The sequence below is a fragment of the Eumetopias jubatus genome, unplaced genomic scaffold (assembly GCF_037043125.1).
Source record: "Eumetopias jubatus isolate StellerSeaLion01/CBP00866 unplaced genomic scaffold, mEumJub1_p1.0 scaffold_10, whole genome shotgun sequence".
Taxonomy (NCBI): domain Eukaryota; kingdom Metazoa; phylum Chordata; class Mammalia; order Carnivora; family Otariidae; genus Eumetopias; species Eumetopias jubatus.
This window is the reverse complement of record NW_028274816.1, coordinates 125453074-125479442: the sequence shown is the minus strand read 5'-3', so window position 1 is coordinate 125479442 and position 26369 is coordinate 125453074. Positions and strand designations below refer to the sequence as shown.

The window sequence follows — 26369 nt, the reverse complement described above, 5'->3', positions numbered from 1 at the left end:
AGTCTACTTTAAGTTGGTAACAACTTAAGTATGAACATGTTCTAAAGTTCTACATTTTTACTCTCCAAACTCCATGTTTTATGTTTTTAATGCCACAACTGACATCTTTTTATCTTGCATATCCATTAACAAATTACTGTAGTTGTTATTTCGATTTATTTTCTTATTGCTATTTTTTCTGAAATTTGATGTCCTCGACATATACTTAATAACCAGAAAAAAAATGGTAAATTTTACTTTTATAGACACAATTGTACAATCAGGCACAAAGCCTGAAAAACAACAAACTAGGTAACTTTTTCATAAGATTAACTGTAAACAAGCATATGAACTCACCTACGAAAAATCCTCTACTTTAAGATTTCTTGGTCATAAGACATAACCAAGTTACTTCAATTTTTATAACAAAGTATGAAAGTATTTATTAATAACTATATTTATCAAAACCAGGGTCAGTACAATTGACTTACATTTGTTCTCCTACCTGCACTATAAGAACATAGTTTCCTTTAACTCATTATCCTTAACTATTTATTTATTTTTAAAGATTTTATTTATCTTAACTATTTTAAAGTTCAAAAGCATATAACAGATATATTTCTGAAGACTGCAAATCTAATTTGCATTGAAAATCATGCCTCTTGATCTGTACTGTCCAACAGGGTAGCCACTAGCCACATGTGACTATTTAAATGTAAATTTATTTAAATGGTGTAAAATCCAATATTCATTTACTCAATTGCAACAGCCACATTTCAAGTGCTCAAAAGCCATGCAGATACAGAACACTTCTATCACTGCAGAAAATTTTACTGGCCTGTGCTACTGTACACCTTTCCTCTGGAACCAGAAGCAGGCTTAAAATGTAGTTACTAACTTAGCACTTCATAATTCAAAACATCTGTAAGTAAAATTTTAAAAAGTGATTATGAAAGATTATAAAAGCTGAAGATGCCAAAAGTATGCCTAAAACTCTAAGAATTTCTTTAAACGTCTCACTCATTTAAAATTATCTAAAGGCAGTTTCATCTTCTGATATTGTTTTATTTTAAGTGTAAAGACTCTCATTGTGAAGGAATTCTATTTTCTTAGCTATAATAAAAAGAAGCTATGGGGTGCCTGGGTGGTATAGTTGGTTAAGCCTCCGACTCTTGGTTTCGGCTCAGGTTGTGCTTTCAGGATCACGAAATTGATCCCAAGTCAGGCTCCATGCTCAGCCTCTCCCTCTGCCCCTCCCCTTGTGCTCCTTTCTCTCTCTCTCTTAAATAAATAAATCTTAAAAAAATAAAATAAAAAAGAAGCTAGAAAGTCTGGAAAAATAAGCCACTTCACAAAAACTGGAGTTTAGACAGATTTCTTGCTGAGCACTACAACTGGTCAATGAATACTTTCTAATCAAATAAATATTAACATATATCAATAATATCTAACAGCACCATTAAGACAATTTCACTATCACCAAGGGGCACATGTATGTATCAACCAGCACAAGTATGTAAAAATACCTCATGGGCAGAGTATATTTAACCAGCTTCTCTACATTTATACCCAGGTTTCTTAAGAAACTAACTAGGATCTACCTGTAGGAAGAATTGAGGTTAAAACACTTTCAAATGGAAAAAACATTCTGCAAACCTCAAAGAGAGACCAAGAGATCAGAGGAGAATGACATGATGGTAATCTCCAAATCTCTGTTCGCTGATGCTGTCATACTTTAAAGTAAAATAAATAAATAAGATAGAGCTTGAAGGGAATAGTTAATGTAGTAATTACCATAAAAGCAAAAATATCTAAAGATTATGGAATTTTGGAAAAATATTAGACTGTAAGAGAGAAAGCCTGGTTTATAATGGAAATTACGATTTTCATCTACTATATAAGGATAAGCCTTTGATTTTATTTTACCTCAATTTCCCTACTTATTTTACAAAACTGATTAACTCAACTTGAAAATCATTTAATCAAATTACACATGGATTTTACTTTTTCTTTAAGATTTTATTTATTTGAGAGAGAGAGTGTGTATGCCTGCGCAAGCAGGAGGAGGAGCAAAGGGAGAAGGACAAACAGACTCTGCACTGAGTTGGAGCCCGAGGCAGGGCTAGATCCCACAGCCTCGAGATCATGACCTGAGCCGAAATCAAGAGTTGGACACTCAACCAACTGAGCCACCCAGGCGCCCTCACATGGATTCTATTTTTAACGTGTTATTTTCGATCTCTGGTTACTCCTAGAATGGTTCGATTAAATATTCCTAATATTTCCCACTTTTAAATAAAGTTTAATGGAATATTCTTTTTTTTTTTTTTTAAGATTTTATTTGTAAGTAATCTCTACACCCATCGTGGGGCTCAAACTTAAAGAGTTGCATGCTCTGTTGACTGAGCCAGCCAGGCACCCCTGGAATACTTTTATAAGAAGAAAAAAAAGGAAAGGATATAGGACTGGAAGGGGTAAGCTTGGAGAATCAAGAGACGAAGATGGACCTCATCTTTAATTATAGTGACAATTCAATTATCTACCTGGCTCACTTAAACTGGGAATGTTAGTAAAGTCATGATGGGCCACTGACTTAAGCATAGTTCCCTTTATGGGCAACAGAATAAAATGTGTGCATAAAATCAAATTGTTACAGTATGGCAGGCAGCCTGACGTCTAATTCTCATACCTAATTCAAAGTAATAAGTATCCTAGGTAGAGGTAAATAGTTCATCAGTGCTGTAGAGACTTTCTACAGATGGTAAATCTAGTAATCATAGACATATTTTAGATGTTTAACAAATAGCCATTAAATATTAGACATAAATACCTCAAACTTAATACCACAGTGGAAAATTATTCTAGACCTAATTTAACACAGCAAATATCATATGCCTCACCAAATATATATATAAAAAGTACCAGATAACCAAAGTGAAAACTTTAATAGATTTATTGTTCACTTTAGTAACTGACATAAAAGATAAAAAGCTATGATTTGGTACAGAAAATGAGGTAAAACACTGATCACAACTTACTATATAGTAATAAAGAACAATGCTTACCTAGTTCAATACATGTTATTCCAAGAGACCATACATCTACTTTGCCATCATACTGTCCTTCATCCATGGCTAAAATTACTTCTGGGGCCATCCTAAAACATAAAATGTCATTTAGAGTAAAAAAAAAAAAAAGTATACTACTCTTTAAAAATGTAATGACCATCTACATAGAGAAAACCTGTGTGAATTCTAGAAGAATTTTTATAATGAGAAATAAATGCACTACAGGTCATCAGGTAAATATTTACCATTGCATATATACTGTGAGACTCATTCTCACCATCTGTCATGATCATATAACAGCATCCTAAAGAAAGGATGCCCCAGAGCGGGATTGCATATTCTAATATTGTATAACCCTTAGGTGAGTGATTTTTTTTTTTAAAACTCAGTGGGGTTTTTCTTGTTATTTTTTTATAGTTTTTTGTTTGTTGTTATTTTTTTTGAGAGAGAGAGAGAGTAGGGAAAGGGCAGAGGGGGAGAAAGAGAGAATCCTAAGCAGGCACCAGGCCCAGTGTGGAGCCCAACTTGGTGCTTGATCTCAGGACTCTGAGATCATGACCTGAACCGAAATCAAAAGTCGGACACTTAACCAACTGAAGCACCCAGGGACTCCCCCTTAGGCTAGTGATTCTTAAATATTTTGGTCTAAGGATCCTACTATGAAGGCCTGAATTATGCTTCAAAGATGGAATCGTTATCATTAGCACTGAATACTGTCAATTGTTTTCCTTGAAGTGACAAGCTCACTCCATTTATTTGAGAAAATATCTGCCACAATAACCAACACTGAATAACCATAGTTTGTCACTCTTCCTTTTAAATAGTAAGTGTTCCATGATAAAAGTGGCTAGGGCAGCTCACAACAAAGACAGTTACACAATTATCAACCTTACAGGTGTCTTGGTTATAAAATGGAACACTAATTCATGTTTTCAATTAGAGTCTAACATTTTTGATGGTACTTTAATTTATACTTCACTTGTATTTGTTGTTAAGCACAGACAGACACTTAGAACAGTTGTTGATGCTTAGGTAGGATTGTCACCATATTCCCCAGTGTGTATGAGTGTGTGTGTCTAAGCCTAAGTGTAAAGACATCTAGCTCCTACGTTCCAAATACACCATATATAAATTAGTGAATATGTAAATAAAGTAAATTTTCAGTTGTCAACACCAGAGTGTTTCCAAGATTTTTTTTTTCTAATAGAGGGAGGGGCAGAGGGAGAAGGAGAGAAAGAATCTTAAGCAGGTGCTATGCTAGGCATGGAGCCTGATGTGGGACTCAATCCCATGACCCTAAGACCATGACCTGAGCCAAAATAAAAAAAAGTTGGATGCTTAACCAATGAAGCGACCCAGATGCCCCCCAAGGTTCTTTAAGATGTTGAAGTAAGTTTGGGAAATTACTAATTTAGGCAGAATTAAACAAGTAATTTTGTTTTTTATTGCAGAACTTTTCAGGACCTTTTAAATATCTAATATTCATCATTAATTTATAAATAGGAGAAACATTAAGAAATATTTGCTCACAGAATCCTTTTAATAGAAGGGAAAGGGAGTCTACCTAAAGTGGGGTTCTACATAAGAAATTTTTGGTCATCTAGAGCAGTGGAGGAGTAGAAATTCTTCAAGTTTTTAAATTCGTTTCCCTCTAGTGAATTTATGAGAATTATTTATCCCCTTGTACATTTTTGAGTTATCTAAATTTTATAAAGTTCACAGCTATAAAGGATATAATGCACAGCATATCTATCCATCTATCTATATATATATATACACTTTATACTGTATATGTGATTTAAAAATATTTAAAACACAGAGCTGCAGAGTTAGCTCATTTGATTTATTAAAAAACAACAACACACTGCTGTCTAACTCAATTAGTAATGCCAGTCTTCATTGTCGTATCAATCAGGCAAATAAGAATCACTTTCTGTCAAAAAAGTCTGACTTCATTTTCAATGCAAATAACATGTTAATGTGTCCCCATGACAACCATCTCAGTTATGAATTTTACTGGGGGAAAGATAACTGAGGAGAGAGAAAAAGCAAGGAGTAAAAGGAAGGGAAGGAAGATGACTGAAAAGGCACAAGGCCTTGCCAAGAGTTTGTGCCTTGACTCTTCAATATTTCTGATAGTTATTATATATTCTCAAATTGTTCTTCTGGTATTGCTTTGAGGTTTTTACAACCAAGATCAATGCTCATCACTGTAATATTCAGGATGTAAGGAGTCCTCTTTTTTATAAAGCAGGAGAGGGAGATTTGAAAGGTAGGTGGGAAAGAAGATGTAGTGGAACTAAGACACCACTCTCATATGGAAGTTGAAGAGCTGGACAATTATTTCCTTCAAACTTGCTGACATTAATACTGAATTATTTATGGATAAAACAGAGGATGCCTAGAACTTGCTTCACAATAATGGCAGGGTCGGGGAGGAGAAAAATGAGTACATAGAGCAGGAGTGGCCATGGGATATTGTTTTTGGGCTGGGTGACTGGTATGTGAGGCTTCATTATACTTTTGTCTACTTTTATGTATATCTGAAATCTCCATAATAAAAAATAAAACCAAAAAACTCCAAATCAGCTATTAGTCTTCAGGTATTCTTAGTCTGAAGATACTGATATATGATAAACATAAATCTAAAGAAAACACACAAATTTCCACTTAACATTTCTATCTTCTCCTCCACTTGGATTTTCACTGAATATTTTTACTCCCACACCCAAAATATGACGCAGGTTATAATACAGAAGAAAATGTCGAGGGGACAAATGAAAAAATAGGAGATGTAAAGGCAGCACTCCAAATCTATATTTGAAACTAACTATGCTTAAAGTTAAAATGTCCAAAATATTACCAGGCAAAAGATAAGGCATCTGAAAAAGTATAATCACACATTTCCTATTTCAATCATGAGTATCAATAGCAAATAGGATTATTCTTACCAATATGGCGTTCCCACAAAAGAATTGGCAGGAGATGCCATGGAAGCTGATCCAAAGTCAGCAAGTTTCACCTGGCCTGGTTCTGTCAGAAGGATATTTCCTGCTTTGATATCTCTGGGTTCAAGGAACACAGAAAATTATTTCTCTTTTCTTCATTAGATTGTGTTGAAAATAATAAAAATCAAATAAAAAATTTTAAAATAGGGAAGGAGAAATCAAAATAATTAAGTCCTAGGGTAATTTCTAAATTAGGATAATGAGAATTAAGTTCCAAAAGTAAAAACTACAGAAGTGATATAAATATACAGTGATAATTTTCTTCTCTAAAAAAGAAGACAAAACAGCAGTAAAGACAAAAGACAGAAAATCAAGTAATTCGAGTACAGTCTATACTTGAGTTCCTGTTTATTGATACAAATAATAAAAATAGAATTTAATTAGCTGACTGACCATTCCTTCATAATTTTAAGATTTCTGAGTATACCACTTAAAGTTAAAAAAAAAGATCTCATAGCCCAAATTTGTTTTTTTGAAAGTTATTCTTATCATTTCAAAACATTAGCATAGTTCTCCTAATTAAACATGAAATGAAAACTGAAACACATGGATAATGTAGTATCTAATAATCCAAATTTACTTTCAAGCTTACTTTTTTAAAATCAGCAAACATATTATCCATGCAAAATAAGAATATTATAGACATTTATATAATAGGATTGTATGTCCAATTGGCACCATAACATACATTTAACCTTTCCAAAAAAACCCCAAAAAACCAACCAAACAAACAAAAAAAACCCAACCAAATTTCCAAGCACTTGTCAATTCTAACTAGAGTATTGTAATGGATATAATATTAAATAAATCTTTTCCATTTCCTTTTTAAATGAGGAGAGGTACTTTGAGGTTGATAAGACCTTAGGTTCTAATTCCAACTCTTCCATTCACTTCCATTCACTTCCATTCACTTATTTGTTAGCGTGTAGATTTCTCTTGGACCTTACTACTTGGAGTAAGTACTACTTGGACTTTAAGACTTTACATCTTAAAAAAAAAAAAAGGGTAAGCCATTTAGCTCACAATGACTCTACTATATAGTTGAATATCAACTGCCTGGTCCACTGCTATTTCCTTTTAAAATAGTCAAAACATATATCAATGCTAAAAATGCATTATAAAATAGTTTAACCTTAATGTTACTATCCATTATTAAGGATCATCAAGGATTAATACTCAAAAGCATAGAGTGTTAAGTCCATGTCATGTGATCAATGGAACAAAACTGGCATTATCAGTTCCCTGAAAGACAAAAGACCTAAGCTTAGTTCCAGTCTAGTCTGGCTTTGTAAACTTCAGAAAAATTAGTCATAAACTAGGGCATCGCTTTATCTGTAAAATAAAAAAGGTTAAGACTACATAATCCCTAATGTCTTTTCCATCTTACAAATTAAATGATTCTACAATTATATTCCTACCACACATCTATAAAGTGCACAAACGTCAGAAAACCCAGCAGCACGTGTAGACAAAGATAAAACTGATCCTAAAAGAAAAATTATTTAATTTTGAATTAAATTAAATCTTTTATCATTATGGAAGAAAAAAACCTGATCCTAAAAGGAGATGAAATGTACTGGCATGTTTGTAAGACAACCTAAAAACTGAGTTTATAAGATTCTGAAATACTTTTATATGGCTATAACCAACAAAACTTTCAGGGTTAGTAAGTTCCACGGTTGATAAATCCAATAAGCCACTTGCTGTTAATACATGATAACTGTCAAAGTGCTTACCTATGGATCATGGTATGAGAATGTAAGTAGGCTAATCCCTGGAGAGCACCATGTGTAATTGCTGCTATTTCCACTTCTTGTAATGGCTTTTTGTGAACTTAAAATAAGAATTTATTGGAAGATAATTACTATACAGAATATTTTTGTTTAAAAAAATAAACATCTAATATTTGAGGCAATTTTAAAAAATAAACATTTAGTGAGAAGACTTGCTCCCCAAAACAAAACAAAGCTACTGAACTTTAGAACTGGAATTACAGTTGTGCCTAGCTGTTAAAGTATATAGCTCACAGCCAATTTTTCTCTAAGCTAAATAAATTCAACAATTAGTTAATAATAAAAACAAAAGTGACAAAAGAGAGGTTCTCCCTTTATTCTCACACATCTTCATTCTGAACAGAAGGAATAGGTTAAGCTAAATGACAAAAAATAAAGAAAAATGCTTGGTAAGTCATAATATAAAAAAAATTCACCTATTTTATGCTACTACAGGACAGTACATACCATGAAGAGAATCTTTTAGAAAAGGCGAAGGTTTTTACTCTATCTGTAAAGTTTTTACATTATTTAAGAAAATCATACAGAATTCTCATTATATTTTTGCTAATACTTTTTTTCCTGAATAATTAAAGGAAACCTACCTTCCAGTAAATCTGAAGCAGATCCTAAACAATATTCCATTACCAGCTACATGGGAAGAAAAATTATAAAGGCATTAAATTAGTAAAAAGATTCTATTTGAGATAAAATAAGTTCACCAAGGAGATCAAGAAGATAGTTTGAAGTAAATAACTCGTCATCATTTACCTTAAAAAATATTTATGTATTTAGCAATTTCTTAAATGATAAAGTTAAGCCAATGATACATTAATCTTTTATGCTGACATGTAATCACTTGTACAGGATGTATATTTCATCTATAATTACTAACTAAAACTATAAAGGAATATAGTTACATTGTTATAACTTATCAAATGGAAAACTGTACTCTGGATCTATATGTACAAAGGTTAGGTTACAGTTCAAATGCTTCCTTAAAGCAAACACAGAGCATCTCCTGTGTGCCAGATATTTTATATATATTAACTAATTTAATCCTTATAACCACCTTCTAAGGTAGGCCCTATTTATTACCCTTGGGGATGATTTCTGTTAAAAGAAAATTTACTCTTTTTTTTTTTAAGATTTTATTTATTTATTTGAGAGAGAGAGAGAGAGAGAGAGAGACACAGAGTGATCAGAGAGAGAGCACAAGTGGGAAGGAGAGGGAGAAGCAGGTTCCACACTGAGCAGGGAGTCAGATGCGGGGCACAATCCTAGGACCCTGGAATCATGACCTGAGGGGAAGGCAGACGCTTAACTGCTGAGCCATCCAGGCAGCCAGAAAATTTACTCTTTAAAGATACATTTATTATGCCTAGACCACTGTTGGAATACTACCTTGTCACCTCCATGGTAAGAAGAAAAACTTAATCTCCACTTCTTGTAATAATGTGTCTCAATTCTCTACCATTAGTATTATTCGGCCAAGGAATTACAATCAGTTCATATTTCACCAAAATTCACCAAGACTTTACCAAAATCTTTGTAGATTACAATATATTTATGTCAAAAGATATGCTAATTTTTATCCTCAAATAATAGGATTATTGTACAATGCTTGATAAACCATTTTAAAATGGTGATACTAAAAAATGTCAGAGAACATTTTACCACGCACATAAAGGTCAGCCAAATCTCTGCAGTAAACTTGCAAAAGTTTTATCTCTTATTGCCAAGGAGTTCTAAGAAAAGCTGCTCTTCCTCTCTCAGTATGAACTAACATTTCAAGGTGTTTTTGCATGGCTTTCCACAACCACCTTGAGACATTCTTGAATTAATTCTAAACCAATACCAACTAAATTATAGCAAGGAGAGGGCAAACACCTACCCATGCTGTGTGCTCACGTAAATAGCAGCCTTTGTATTCTATACTGTTGGGATGTTTTATTCTTTGTAGAAACTTGACTTCCTTAATAATATCCTGCCATTTCTGTGGGGAAAAAAAGGAATAAAGGAAAGAATTATGAAGTTGCTTTTCCTTAGAAAGTTATATAAGAAAAAAGTAATTACTAGCTTAAGCAGGATTAATGAGAACATACAACTTTGCTTTATTCGTAATATTTAAATAGCAAACTAATGAATTTGAATGAAATGACATTTGTATAGGTTAAACTCAATTCATAAGGCAGAAAAATTTTAGTTTGATAAAATTTATCATCAATGAATCTCATTAAATTTTACAATCACACACCAAGCATGTTGATGAAAACTATATACTATATTTCGTGATTTTTCTTCATCAGTTCAACTTCTCCTTTCTTTTTTTTGTTTTAGATTTTACTTACTTATTTGAGAGGAAGACAGAGAGAGAGAGAGATACAGCAAGAGCAGGGGGAAGGAGAAGCAAACTCCCCACTGAGCAGGGAACCTGACACGGGGCTCAATCCCAGGATGCTAGGATCACGACCTGAGCCAAAGGCAGATGGTTAACTGACTGAGCCACCCAAGCACCCTCTTTTTTTTTTTTTAAAGATTTTACTCAAAATGGATGAAAGACCTAAACATGAGACAAGAATCCATCAAAATCCTAGAAGAAAACACAGGTAGCAACCTCTTTGACCTTGGCCGCAGCAACTTCTTGCTAGACATGTCTCCAAAATCATGGGGAAACAAAGGCAAAAATGAACTATTGGGACTTCATCAAGATAAAAAGCTTTTGTACAGCAATGGAAACGGTCAACAAAACGAAAAGACAACCTACAGAATAGGAGAAGATATTTGCAAATGACATATCAGATTAAGGGCTAGTATCCAAAATCTATAAAGAACTTAGCAAACTCAACACCCAAAGAACAAATAATCCAATCAAGAAATGGGCAGAAGACATGAACAAATATTTCTCCAAAGAAGACATCCAAATGGCCAACAGACACATGAAAAAGTACTCAACATCACTCGGCATCAGGGAAATACAAATCAAAACCTCAATGTGATACTACTTCATACCAGTCAGAATTGCTAAAATTAACAAATCAGGAAATGACAGATGTTGGCGGGGATGCAGAGAAAGGAGAACCCTCCTACACTGTTGGTAGGAATGCAAGCTGGTGCAGCCACTCTGGAAAACAGTATGGAAGTTCCTCAGAAAGTTGAAAATAGAGCTACCCTACGACCCAGCAATTGCCACTACTGGGTATTTACCCCAAAGATACAAATGTAGTGATCCAAAGGGGCGCCTGCACCCCAATGTTTATAGCAGCAATGTCCACAATAGCTAAACTATGGAAAGAGTCCAGATGTCCATCGAGGGATGAATGGTTAAAGATGTGGTATGTATGTACACACACACACACACACACATACACACACACAGAGGAATATTACGCAGCCATCAAAAAAATGAAATCTTGCTATTCGCAATGACATGGATGGAACTAGAGGGTACTATGTTAAGTGAAATAAGTCAATCAGAAAAAGACAATTACCATATGATCTCATTGATATGTGGAATTTATAAAACAAAACAGAGGATCACAGGGGAAGGGAGGAAAAAATAAAATAAGATGAAACCAGAGGGGGAGACAAACCATAAGAGACTCTTAATCACAGGAAACAAACTGAATTTTGCTGGAGGGGATGGGGGTGGAAGGATGGGGTAACTGGGTGATGGACATTAAGGAGGGCATGTGATGTAATGAGCACTGGGTATTATATAAGACTAATGAATCACAGGCCTGTACCTCTGAAACCAATAGTACATTGTATGTATGTAAATTTATATAATTGAATTTAAATAAAAGAATGTTTAAAAAAATAAAGACTTTACTTATTTATCTGAGATAGAGACGGGGGAGATGTATGAGTGGGGGAAGGGGGGAGGGAGAGGGAGAAGCAGGCTCCCCGCTGAGCAGTAAGCCCAACTCTAGGCTCAACCCCAGGACCCCGAGATCATGAGCTGAGATGAAGACAGACACTTAACCTTAACTGACTGAGCCACCCAGGCGCCCCATCAACTTTCCTGTTATTTGCAGCTTTATTAACATGTAATTTACAGGGGTGCCTGGGTGGCTCAGTTGTTAAGCATCTGCCTTTGGCTCAGGTCATGATCCCAGGGTCTGGGATTGAGCCCCACATCGGGCTCCCTGCTCCGCGGGAAGTCTGCTTCTCCCTCTCCCACTCCCCCTGCTTGTGTTCCCTCTCTCGCTGTCTGTCTCTGTCAAATAAATAAATAAAATCTTTAAAACAAACAAAAACAAAAAACAAAAAAATCCCACGTAATTTACATGCCATATAGGTCACCTATTTTGTTTTTGGCTTATATGTTCTACCAAATACTAAGGTTATGTTTGTTTTTTAAACTCAAATGATTACTTTGAGATTTAAATGCCTAAATGCATACTTTCTAAATGCTAGTAAATAACTGTTACTATATAGGAAAGGTCACAGAAAAAAACAAGCAGTATGAAAGTATTTTCTTACACATTTTACTAAGAGCCTTCTTCATTGACAGCTTTGAAGAAATACAGATAAATCCTTGGCCTTAAGTTACTCCATGACAGCCTTACTTATGTCATATCCATAGTTACTCTTAAGCAACCAGCGAGGGGCGCCTGGGTGGCTCAGTAGGTTAACTGTCCTGGATCAAGCCCCACATCGGACTCCCTGCTTAGCAGGGAACTCTGCCTCTCCCTGTCCCCCTGCTAATGCTTGCTCTCTCTCTTTCAAATAAATAAAATCTTAAAAAAAGAAAGCATCCAGGGAACTCTAAAAATACAGATCCTTTGGTCCATACTCAAAGATTCTAGAGGCTCAGTAGATGTGGGATGGAAATTAGGAATCTGCTTTTTGTTCTTGTTTGAGTTTTTTCATTCAAAGTTTTCTACTAACTTGGGCCATATTTCTAAAGGCAGGGAAACTACTAGCATAACGGAAAACTTTGAGAAATGTTTTGTACTAAAATTTAAGATCATATATCTCCTATTTTATTTCACAAGTCCTCAACAAAATACAGCAAAATATGTTTACAGTATTGTTTTTTTTAAGATTTTATTTATTTATTTGAGAGAGAATGAGAGAGAGAGAGCACGAGAGGAAAGAGGGTCAGAGGGAGAACCAGACTCCCTGCTGAGCAGGGAGCCCGATGCGGGACTCGATCCCAGGACTCCAGGATCATGACCTGAGCCGAAGGCAGTAGCTTAACCAACTGAGCCACCCAGGCGCCCCCTACAGTGTTTTTATATAAAATGTGTACAATGTAAGATGCTACATTCTGAAAACATTTCATGGGCTTTAAATTTCAAATTTGAATGCTCTGGGATGCAACTCAGAACAAAGCAAAAGCCTGTATTCTTCAAGGTAAAAAAGACTTTCATGAAGGACACTAATAATTGGACGTGAAAAGATGATACACTAAATGAAATTTTATTTTAGATGTAACTAACCAAACAGACTCCAACACAGTACCAGTCGGCCTGTGAAAGCTAGTTCTACAGTTGTGCTATAGAATGGCAAATAAAATCAGAGTTAACTTGTAAGAAATGGAGTTTTTTAGGAGTTTTAAGAATTTTTAGAAAAATTTTTAGGTATCAAAATGATGGAAGAGGATATAATCATAATAGTGTTACCATACCCAAAAGATGATCTTAACAAAAATAAGATTTACCATAAAACAGAAACTCCAAAAAAGTAGAAAACCAGAATCTTTAAAAAGTAAAGACTAACCAGCAATTCCACCCCTAGCCATATACCTGAAATTATTGAAAGCAGAGATTCAAAGAAATATTTACATAGCCAGTTCACAGCAGCACAATAACCAAGTGGTGGAAGAACGTTAGTGTCCACTAACAAATGGATGGATAAACAAAATGTGGTGGTTTGCACACATACGCACACACACTCTCTCTCTCTCTATAACCTTAAAAAGGAAGGAAATTCTGACACATACCATAACATGGATGAACTTTGAGGATATTATGCTAAGTGAAATAAGCCAGTCATAAAAGGTCAAATACTGCATGATTTCACTTACATGAGACACCTAAAGTAGTCAAATTCATAGAGAAAGAAATGAGAATGGTGATTTCCAGGGGTGGAGGATGGAGAGAATGAAGAATTATTGTTTAATGGGTATAGAATTTCAGTTCTGCAAGATGAAAAGAGTTCTGGAGAAGAATGGTGGTGATGACTGCATGACAAAGTGAATGTCTTCAATGCCACTGAACTGTACATTTAAAAATAGTTAAGATAGTAAATTTTGTTGTGTGTACTTTACCACAATTAAAATAATTAATTTTAAAATTAAAGCCTAAAGATCCTAGATTTAGAAAGTAGAATACGTTATAAAATAAATGTATACGATTAAATAGAGTAACTATCTGAAAAGAACTAACCAGAATATTAGCAAACTAAAGTAGTATCAATGTAGTATCAATAATTTTTTTGTTTTTCAAGTTATTACACACTGCTTACTTTTCAGACTAGATATATAACTGCCTGTTGGTTATTAAAGTTTGTTTAAAACAAGCCTTAAGCAATTGCTAAACCATTAAGAAACTATACACAATATAATTTAATGTCAAATATATCTTATTCTTGTTTACTTTTTTAAAAACTGGTGATTCCTCTATGATACAGATAAAGTAATATATTAAACCACAGTTCTAAAAAGCTCACTTCAGCAGCACATATACTAAAAAATTAAAAGCAAGGGGCACAAGTTGGGAGGCCATTAATGTTGTTTATGGCTTTAGGTACAACTTTAATGGGTATATTTAGTTTCTGAAAGAAAATTCACTGAGATATACCCTTAATATTTGTATACTTTTATGTATGTATACTTTTTGAAAGAATTCCCATCTACCCCCATTAAAAACAGCATGTCTTTCTTTCATACGCCAATAAGAATGTATACATTTCACCTACCTCAGTAGACTGCTTTCCACTGTAAGACATTTTCTTGATAGCCACCACTTCATTGGTGCGTACATCTCGTGCCTAAAAAAACAAAGCAAGGACCATTGTAAAAATGAACAGATTACATCTGTGCAATTATTTTTCTGAGAATTAAAGCATTTATAAGCTATCATATCAAAAAGGACATCAAAAGTGCTATTAAAGCACATTTAAAAATAATAATAAATATATAATGAAACATCAAAATATCCAGGAGCTCATACACTGGAGAGAAAAATAAAGGTTTATCTTTCAGTGATTTAATTGAGAGAAAAAATACAGAAATCTTAATAGTACTATAAACAGAGACAAAACAAGACTACTATATATAAATAAGTCTATGCTAATAAATTTTGAAATCTCAATGACATGGACAATTTTCTGGTTAAAATTACTAAAACTGATCTAAAGAAAAAATGTGAGGAAAACACCAGTGGCATATTGCAAAGAATACCAATTAATTATCTTTAAAATAGTCTTAAGTGGAAAATAGTTTTACCAGAACTTTCCAGGATATAAGTGGTAACAAAAAGTTACCCCATTAATTTTACGAAGGCAGTATAACCCAGAAACTAAAACCTCACAAACAGTACAAAATAGACAGTACCAATTTCATTTGAAAATACAGACAAAAGAATTCTAAATACAATTTAAAAACCAAGTATTACACAGGGCATTAAAATAAATATTCATTTGGATAAAATACATATCACAGAAATGCAAAAGATTTAGATACTAGGAACACACGTACCACATTTTAAAAAATATTTGAGAGAGGGAGAGAGAGAGAGAGAGAAAGCTCACATGCTGAGCAGGGGGAGGGGCAGAGGGAGAGGGAGAAGCAGATTCCCTGGTGAGCAGGAAGCCCAACAGGGCTGGACCCCAGGACCACAATGCTTGATAGACTGAGCCACCCAGGTGCCCCTCATTTACCATGTTTTTATTAAAAGTCAAATGGGAAAAAAGTATATATATCAATGCTCAATAAATGCTGAAAATGCAGGAAGGGCCCAATGCTAAATGTACTCAATTGCAGGGAACGTTAAACTCCTAGAAAACCTAAATTAGAAAGGTAATTTCTCAACGTGACAAATCATGTCTACTGTAAACAACTGCTAATCAGAATTAATACTGTACAAGGATACCATAATTATCTACCACTCTTGTGGAAATTCTGAAAACAAAGTGATAAAAACGTAACAGAAATACGATCATTAACTCTTTGGAAGGGGCACCTGGGTGGCACAGTTGGCTGAGCATCCCACTCTTGGTTTTGGGTCAGGTCATGATCTCAGACTCCGCATTCAGCAGGGAGTCTTCTTGGGATTCTCTCTCTCCCTCTCCCCACTGCTCTCTCTCTGTGTCTCTAAAATAAGTAAATAAATCTTAAAAAAAAAAAAAAACCCAAAGAACTCTTTGGAAAAGAAGAGTCAAACTCTTACTATACCCACACACATGCACGCACCCACACACGCACACGAGAATAGCTGTAAATACTTAAAATGAGTTACTCTTGATTTTGGCTCAGGTCACAATCTCAGGGTGATGAGATCAAGCCAAACTGTGTTGGGTTCCATGCCGGGCAGGAAGCCTCCTTGGAATTTTCTCTCTCCCTCTCCCTCTGCCCCTCCATGCCACCTCCCCCAAAGCTCACTCTCTCAAAACAAAACTTTTTTTAAAAAAGACACCATTTCTGGAAACAACTGACATTTCAATTTCAATTAATAGTAGACTGGTTAATGGAAACTTGCACCACTTGTTATAATGGGTAAAGTGGACCTAGCCACTTAAGTTCTGCCTATTTTCAATGAATTTATTTTTCCAAAATGTTCTCTACTTATCTCTGAGTCCCTTGATTTTAATCAACAGGTGTTAACAGCAATATTCTTTTCTTTTATAAGAGCTTTAATGAGATAATATACATTCCATTCAATTCACATTTGAATGTGTACAAATGCTTTTAGTACAAAGATATATGCAACCATCACTATAATTTTAGAACTTCCATCACCTCAAAAAGAAAACTCCAAATTGTTCATTTAAAAAATGGTTAAAATGATAAATTTTATGTGTATTTTACACTAAAATCTTTTCTCTATTAAAAAAGAAAATAAACCCCATACCTTTTAGCAATTGCTCTCTTAATCCTTTTCCCCACCACTCCAGCCCTAAGCAACAACTTATCTCTCTGTCCCTCTAAGATTTGCCCATTCTGGACACTTCATATAAATGGAACCATATAACATGTGGTCTTTTGTGTTTGCTTCTTTCATTTAGCATAATGTTTTTAAGATTCATGACTCATGATGTTAAGCATCTTTTCTCGTGCTTCCTGGCCATTTGTACATCTTCTTTGGAGAAATGTCAATTCAGATCCTTTGCCCATTTTTAAATTGTTTTTCCATTATTGAGTTGTAAGAGTTCTTTATTCTAGACAAATCCACTATCAGATATGTGATTTAAAAATATTTTCTCCTATAGGTTGTCTTACAATGTTTTGAAACACAGTTTTTTGTTTTGATGAAGTCCAATTTAATCTATTTTTTCTTTTGTTGTTCGTGTTTTTGGTGTTATATCTAAGAATCCTTTGCCAAAACCAAGGTTATGCAGATTTATCCCTAGTTTTCTTCTAAAAGTTTTATAGATTTAACAGTTACATTTAGATCTTTGATCCATTTTGAATTTTTATATATGGTACCAGGTAAGGATCCAATTTTGTTTTGCATTAAACAGATGCACTTTTTAAAAAAAGACTTATTTATTTGAGAGAGAGAGCATGCAAGCATGGCATGGGGGAGAGCAGAGGAACAAAGGGAGAGGGAGAGAGAATCCCAAGCGGACTCCCTGCTGAGCACAGAGCCCCATGAGGGGCTCGACTTCACAACCCTGAGATGATGACCTGAGCCCAAAGAGTCAGGCACTTAACCAACAGAGCCACCCAGGAGCCCCCAGATGTAGTTCTTTTGTTTTTAATGGTGATTTTCTTTGTCTTTCTTTCTCTTTCTTTCTTTCTCTCTCTCCCTTTCTTTCTTTTTATTTTGAGAGAGAGAGAGCGTGAGCGGAGGGGAGGGGGAGCGGAGGAAGAGAAGAGAATCCCAAGGAGACTCCCTGCTAAGGGTGAAGCCCCACACGGAGCTGAATCCCACAACCCCAAGATCACGACCTGAGCTGAAACCAAGAGTCGGCCGCCTAACCAACTGAGCCACCCAGGTGCACCACCAGATGAACTTTTAATTAGCCTAAGACAAAGCCTGATTTAAAAGTGGGTATATTGGAGGTGCCTAGTATAGGCCCTTGGATTCCCCCCACCTTTATCTCTCTCTCTAAAAATAAACAGATAGATAAATAAATAAATAAATAAATAATAAAATAATGCTAAATGCAATGCAATTTTCTGGATTAGATTCTAGAACAGAAAAGAGACAGTGGAAAAACTGGAAAAATCTGAGTAGAGTATATAAGTTTAGAGTATCATTTGATCAATGTTGATTTCTTACTTTTGATAAATGTAATGTTGATAAATATAATGTTGACAAAACCATGTTACATACGTAACATGTTAAAATTAGGGGAACCAGGTGAAAATTAGAGAGGAAAACTCTTTACTATTATTATAAAATCTCCTGTAATGTTATTTTTTAAAAAAGATTTTATTTAATTATTTGACAAAGAGAAAGAGAGAGCACAAGCAGGGGGAACCCGATGTGGGGCTTGATTCCAGGACCCTGGGATCATAACCTGAGCCAAAGGCAGACGCTTAATCGATTGAGCCATCCAGGTGCCCCTAGCTTACTATTTTAAAATAACATTACTGCTCAGCGGGAAACCTGCTTCTCTCTCTTCCTCTGCCTGTCACTCCCCCTGCTTGTGCTCTCTCTTTCTTTCCCTCTGTCAAATAAGTAAATAAAATCTTAAAAAAAAATAGTAAGTTAAATTAGAAAATTATAATTTATTAAAATCCAAACTTATTAGTAATGTTACATTAAAATTAAATGAGATACCTCTGCGGATTATGTCTAAAAAGAATAAATAAAAATATATAATGCCTACATACATGTTTTTCCCTCCCTTCAGGATCACATGTTGTACTTCGTTATCATGTCTTATTAGTCTCCTCTAATCTAGAACAATTCCTTAACCTTTGTCTTTCATGACACTGGCATTTTTGAAGAATATACAGTGGTATCTTATAGAATGTTACTAAATTTGTGCTTGTCTGGCATTTCTTCATGATTAGATTCTGGTTATACATCCTTGGCCAAAATACTACAAGAGTGATATTGTCCTTTTCAGGGTACCATATCTGTAGGTATACAATGTCCTCCTTGATGTTACTAATTTTCATCACCTACTCAAGGCATTGCCTGTTCTTTCCCAATGTATATAGTTATACTTACTATTTCCTACCTTATATCTAACAAGTAATCTGTGAAGAGATACTTTTAAACCATGGAAACATCCTGCTCATCAAACTTTCCCTCTAGATTTAGCAACCACTGAAATGTTCTAGGCCCAATCTTCACTATGATGATTCAAAATGCTGGGTTTTTTTTCAACTCTACCATTCCCTTCCCATTTAACAGTTAGCATTCTTTTTTTTTTTTTAAGATTTTATTTATTTGACAGAGAGAGAACACAAGCAGGGGGAGCAGCAGGCCGGCAGAGGGAGAGGGAGAAGCAGGCTCTCCGCTGAGCAGGGAGCCTGATGCGGGGCTCGATCCCAGAATCCCGGGATCATGACCTGAGCCAAAGGCAGCTGCTTAACCGAATGAGCCACCCAGGCGCCCCATAATAGTCAGCATTCTATTATGAGGAAAAGCCCTCCCTTTTTATCCATCCATTCATCCATCATCTGTCATGGAAATAATGGATTCCTATTTTACTCAAAAGGCTATACAATCCATTACCATTTTTATACTGACGCTTATATTACAGGATTTGGCCAGTGGGAGCCCCCTCAATCTGGCTCTAGTGTCCTTTTGACAGGCCCCAACTTTTTTTTCTTTTTTTCTTTTTTCTCTAAGGCACTTTTTAACTTTCTGGCACAAGATGTTCTAAGGCTTATCTTTTAATGTTCCCTGTCCCTGAAATAGAATGAGCCATTACTCCAAGGAGCTCTTGTTCCCTTTAGTGAGGAATTCAAAATCTGTGTGCTCACTGATACTGAGGTGTCATTACAATGACAATCTTGTGGCAGACAGAGATAGGAGATATATGGGGGGGAAATATAACCTATCAAATCCCACAGGGTTCTTTCTTACTTTCCCTGAATCCATATTTCTCTTCTTTCATAGTCAGGATCCTAACTCTGAATAACATCAATATCATTCATTGCTTAATCCTTTAACACATAGTTTCAGAACTGTCACACCCATACCAATATGAAACAAATGTATTAACAGTTGAAGACTTGTCTGCAGTTTCCTTCTCCCAGACTGAAGGTATATAGTTAAAATATTATGTATAAAAGTTACTTGTATTAGATCTATTCTTTCCCCCAATGTGGTTATATCTGAAATACAGCTGGAGTCATTCTTCCTGTTTGCCTTTGATATGCACCCCATATATACTGATTAAATTTTAATTTTTAAATATATAAAATATTAATTCAAGGTAAATTCAAACAAGTGTCATTCCATCCTCTATCTCTTCCATTCCATTCCCCACCACAACCACCATCATTCTATATCTTGATTTGTTGATTGTATAGGGGCATAATTTATCTAATTTCATCAAACTATACATTTAGTATCTGTATATTTACTGTACATAAATTGCATTCAATAAAACCAGTCAATTTAAAAACTACTACCACCACAATGAATGGGCTACATGTCAGGATTTTCTCAGTGTGGTTCTTTTTTCTTTTTTTTAAGATTTTTATTTATTTATTTGAGAGAGAGACAGGGAGAGCATGAGCAGGGGTGGGGGAGAGGGAGAGAAACAAGTAGATTCCAGGGCAGAGCCCGAAGTGGGGCTCGATCCCAGGACCCTAAGATCATGACCTGATGACCTGAGCTGAAGATGCTTAACTGACTGAGCCACACAGGGGCACGCACCCTCAGTGTGGTTCTTTTATTGGGCCCAATTCTAAGATTCTATGTGTATTTTCCCCCTCTTCTGTATTTCTCCACAGTAGTGTAAATAGAGAAGGGACAAACAAAAACTCAAACAAAACTGTAATACAAAATAAAAGGTTATTTTTGAAATGTTTTCTAGGTCCCTCTTCCCTCATTTTGTGTCCAACCTGGAAATTAAACAAATGTGAGCAACAACAACCACACACATACGGCATGTGTACATAACAAGATTCTTCAAGGATATAAACCTAAATGTTAATAATAGCTGTCCTTGGGTAGTGAAATTATAGGTGGAGTTTTTATCATATTCTTTATTCTTTTTGTATCCAATTTACAAATGGGATATAAACCAAAAGTTCAAATTGTTAAGAATTTGAAACATATTTCTTCTCTAGGGACATAATATTTTAAATTGTGGTTTTATTCCAAAGGTGCCCACTAAAAAACAAAACAAAAAACTAAATCCATAATACTGCCAAAATATTAAACATCTGTATTATATTTGTCGTTTGGGGGGGAGCAATTTTAATAGGAAAAATAAAGAATGTGAGTGGAGTTTTCCCCTACAGATTATGAAAGGAATTCTTAGAGATGTTTTATGGCTTTAGAGTAACAGTTCACTAGCTCGCTTTTAAAATTACAAACTTGGGGCGCCTGGGTGGCTCAGATGGTTAAGCATCTGCCTTCGGCTCAGGTCATGATCCCAGGGTCCTGGGATCAAGCCCCACATCGGGCTCCTGGCTCAGCAAGGAGCCTGCTTCTCCCTCTCCCTCTGCCTCTCTCCCTGTTCATGCTTTCTCTTCTCTTTCTCTGTATCTGTCTCAAATAAACAAATAAAATCCTTTAAAAAAATTTTCTTAAAATAAATAAATAAATAAAATGACAATCTTTAAAATAATAAACATGTTTCTTTAACTACCAATTTTATCTCCTAGAACCTTTTATTTATGAAGTATTTATTTCTCTAAAGGAAAAAAAAGTCAAGAGACATTTACTTCCCTTTTTTCTTTTTTGGAGAAAGTCTATCTCTGGTTACTAATGAGCTTTTTTTTTTGTTGTTAACTTTGAAATAATTACAGACTTATGCAGGTGTTGCAAAAATAGTACAGTTACCATATACCCTTCACCCAGCTTCCTCTAATGTTAATATCTTGTATAATGCGGTACCATTATCAAAACTAACAAACATTCGTCAAATTATTAACTATTAACTAAACTGAGGCTTCATTTAAGTTACCCATTTCTCCACTAATAACTTCTTTGCTGTTCCAGGATCCTACATTGCTTGGTTATCATGGTGCCTTAGTCTCTTCCAGCCTGTGACAGTTCCTCAACCCTTCTCTTTTAGGACTTTGACACTTCTGAAGAGTACTGGTTATTTTGTATAATGTTACCCAATTTGAGTTTATTTCCTCATGATTTAAGTTTAGCATTTCTAAAATCAGAACAACACAGGGGCGCCTGGGTGGCTCAGTCATTAAGCGTCTGCCTTCGGCTCAGGTCATGATCCCGGGGTCCTGGGATCGGGCCCCGTATCAGGCTCCCTGCTCTGCGGGAAGCCTGCTTCTCCCTCTCCCACTCCCCCTGCTTGTGTTCCCTCTCTCGCTGTGCCTCTGTAAGATAAATAAATAGGATCTTAAAAAGAAAAAAGAACAACACAAAAATGATGTGTCCTCAGTGTCATGTCAGAGAGGGGGTATGTGATGTGGACACTGGTGATATTAACCTTGATCACTCGGTTAAGGCAGTCTGACAAGTGTCTCCACTGATTTTCCCATTTCAATTAATAAGTATCTTTGGAGCTATACTTGAGATTATGCATATATCCTCTTCTTCCTCAGACTTTAAGCCACTAATTTTAGCATCAGTGGATCCTGGTTCAACAATTATTCCCTTAGTCGTTCTACATTTAATAAAAGGAATTTGTATTCTTTTTCTATATATATATTTTTTCTTTATATATATATGTGTGTGTGTGTGTATATATATATATATATATATATATCTGCGGTGTGTGAGAGTAAGTAAGTCCCTACTAATACCTTCATAATTCTAACCCAAAACCACAGCCTTCCCCCTTTCCTTATTTGTAACTTCTTTCTCGGACAGTAAGGAAACTTGTTCTCATTATCTACAATACATTTACTTATTTATTCAAATCTATATAGTTTCAGAATTGCCAAACCATATCCCTATGAATAACAAAGTAACTAGACCTCCTTTTGTCTTTAACCTTATTCAGCCAAAATACTGTTTTCAAAATCATTTGAGATTAGTTCTTTTCTCCCTTACCCACTTCTGTGTGTTTATGTTATTCATTTATAATACAGTTAGGTTCATTTGTTATAGTCCATTTGTATTTCCCATCATAGTTTGTGTGTGTGTGTGTGTGTTTTAATTAATGAACCGGGGCACCTGGGTGGCTCAGTCAGTTAAGCATCTGCCTTCCGCTCAGGTCATAATCCCAGGGTCCTGGGATTGAGCCCAGCATCAGGCTCCATGCTCAGCAGGGAGTCTGCTTCTCCTTCTCCCTCTGGCACTCCCCCCTGCTGTGCTCTTCCTCACTCTGTCTCTCTCAAATGAATAAAAATATCTGAAAATTTTTTTAAAAAAATTAATGAACATTTAATAAACAGGTGGCATGTATACTGAAGTAGATTGTAATTTCTGGCAATTATGAATAAAACTACCATTAAACATTCATGTATAGTTTTTTGTGTGAACCTGAGTTTTCATTTCTCTTGGATTACTATTTAGGAGTGGGAATGCTGGCTCATGAGATAATAGTACGTTTAACTTTATTTAAAAACTACCAAACCATTTTCCACAGTGACAAAACCATTTTACATTCCTACCAGCAATTAATGAGATTTCCAATTGCTCGACATACTCATCACTACTTGGCACTGCCTGTTATTTCTTTCAGCTCATCTTTATTTCTGTCATTTAAGCATACAGTGGTATCTCATTGTGGTCTTAATTTGTATTTCCCTAAAATCTAACGATGTTGAGCATCTTTTTATATATTAGCCATCTGTATTTTGGGGGGATGTGTCTGTTTAGACCTTTTCCTTAATTTTTATTAGATTATTTTCTTACTGTTGAGCTGTGAGAGTTCTTCATTTTTCTAATTTATTTTTACTTTAGAGAGAGCACACGTGAGCAGGGGAGGGCAAGAGAGAATCCTCAAGCAGACTCCCTGCTGAGTTTGGAGCCCGATGCAGGGCTTGATCCCAGGACCCTGAGATCATGACCTGAGTCAAAAGCAAGAGCCAGATGTTCAACCAACTGAGCCACCCAGGTACTTCAAAAGTTCTTTATATGTTCCAGATACAAATCCTGTCAGATATGTGACTTGAAAATATTTTCTGCCAGTCTGTGGCTTTCCTTTTCATCTCTTTACAGTATCTTTTAGAAAATGAAAGTTTTTCATTTTGATAACAGTTCAATTTATAAATTTTGTCTTTTATGGATAATGCTTCTGCTATTAAAGATTTTCTCCTATATTTTATTCTAGAAGCTTTATAATAGGCTTTAAATTTATCATTATGATCCATTTTGCATTCATTTTTATATAAGGTATGAATCAAAGTTTATTTTTATTTATTTATTTTTAAGATTTTATCCACGCATCTGAGGGAGAGAAAGAGTGCAAGGGAGTGAAAGGGAGAAAGAGAAAGAAAGAGTGAAAGGTAGAGGGAAAAGCAGTTTCCCCGCTGAGCAGGGAGCCGGATCCAGGCCTCGATCCCAGGACCTCCAGACCATGACTAGAGTCAAAGGCAGACGCCTAACCAGCTGAGCCACCCAGGTGTCCCTATTTGTATTTATTTATTTATTTTTAAAGATTTCATTTATTTATTTGACAGACAGAGACACAGTGAGAGAGGGAACACAAGCAGTGGGAGTGGGACAGGGAGAAGCAGGCTTCCCGAGGACCAGGGAGCCTGATGTGGGGCTCGATCCCAGGATCCCTGGGATCATGACCTGAGCTGAAGGTAGACACTTAATGACTGAGCCACCCAGGTGCCCCCTATTTTTATTTTTTAAAAAGATTTTATTTTTAAGTAATCTCAACACCCAAGGTGGGGCTCAAACTCACAATCTCAAAATCAAGAGTCACATGCTCCACCAACTGAGCCAGCCAAGTGTCCTTCAAAGTTTATTTTTGTAAACTTTGTTCTAGCACCATTTGTTGACAAGACTATCCTTTCTTCATTGATTTGTCTTTGCACCTTTGCCAAGAATCTGTTGACTATTTGTATGGGTCTATGTCTGGACTCTCTGTTCTGTTTGATTAGTTTAGGTATTCATCCTTTCAACAATATCATACTATCTCGATTACTGCAGGTTTCTGAAATCAGATGATGTGAGCTCTTGAACGTGTTTTCTTTTTCAAAATTGCTTTGGCTATTCTAGTTCCTTTGCTTTCCCTAAAATTTTTAGAATATGCTTGTCAATATTTATTTTAGAAGCCTGCTGGGATTTTGATTGGGATTGCACTGAATCTATATATATCAATTGGGAGATAACATTATTTTGTCTTCCAATCCATCAACACAGCCTCTCTCTTCAATTATTTAGGTTTCCTTTGATTTCTTTCAATGTTTAATGGTTTTCAGAATACAAATCATGTACATTTTTTGTTGGATTTAAACTCAACTATTTCATTTTGTGGATACTATAAATAGTATTTTAGCATAAAACATTCACTGCTGACATATAGAAATACAATGGGTTTCTGTATATTGCTCTTGTATCCTGCAACTTTGCTAAACTCACCTATTAGTTCTGGGAGTCCTTTTGTAAACTGGGAATTTCCAAAGTAAACTATCATGTTGTATATAACACGGTAAATATGTGGGTAAATTTTAAAACTATTTTTTCTCTTTAATTCTTTAAAATACATATGACTGTTTAAAGCAAAACTTAAGACACTGAAAGATTCTTGATTTATAATGTATGCAGATGTGGGCACTGTCTGGCTTAGGTGGTGGAGCTTGCAACTCTCAATCTCAGGGCTGTGAGTTCAAGCCCCACAATGGGTATAGAGATCACTTAGAAACAAGAATTTTTAAAAATAAATCTAATGTATGCAGATGTAATACGTAAGACAAGAATAACATAAATGATATAGAGAGGAGTACATGATTTCTACATTTTTCTTGAAGTGATTAATATTAACAAATGAAACTGAAAAGAGGATGGGATATTCCTCTCATAGAGAATAAGTAAGATGATAATAGTCAGAAATTTGTTTAAAGTATATATATACATAACAAAATACTTGAGCTATAAGTAATTAAAGAGCACAACACTACATGTCATCTATTCTCACTGCCTGAGAGTAAAGGTAAACTCAAAATTGGCTATAGGTCTAAAGACAAACTGGATGCTGCAGAGAGCAAAAAAGAGGAGAAAAAAGAAAATATATACAACTAATCATTCTGTTTCAAACCAGGAAACTGTAAAGATCCATTCCGGGGCTATTTTAATGAACCAATAAGA

The 26369-nt window shown here is 35.1% G+C and overlaps 1 protein-coding gene across 2 annotated transcripts in view; it reads right to left on the bottom strand.

Annotated features, from left to right (window-relative positions):
- TAOK1 (TAO kinase 1) overlaps positions 1-26369 on the bottom strand; it is a 151429-nt gene that overhangs the window by 54892 nt on the left and 70168 nt on the right. Inside the window, exons 3-8 of one of the 2 annotated variants that reach the window (XM_028109304.2) lie at positions 14755-14826; positions 9722-9823; positions 8433-8478; positions 7792-7888; positions 5999-6112; positions 3045-3136 (exon numbers count right to left, since the gene is read on the bottom strand). In XM_028109304.2, the coding sequence (XP_027965105.1) occupies positions 3045-3136; positions 5999-6112; positions 7792-7888; positions 8433-8478; positions 9722-9823; positions 14755-14826 (523 nt within the window). Of the gene's footprint in view, positions 1-3044; positions 3137-5998; positions 6113-7791; positions 7889-8432; positions 8479-9721; positions 9824-14754; positions 14827-26369 lie in introns of those variants that run through there. The other variant, XM_088028401.1, reaches the window with a different exon arrangement.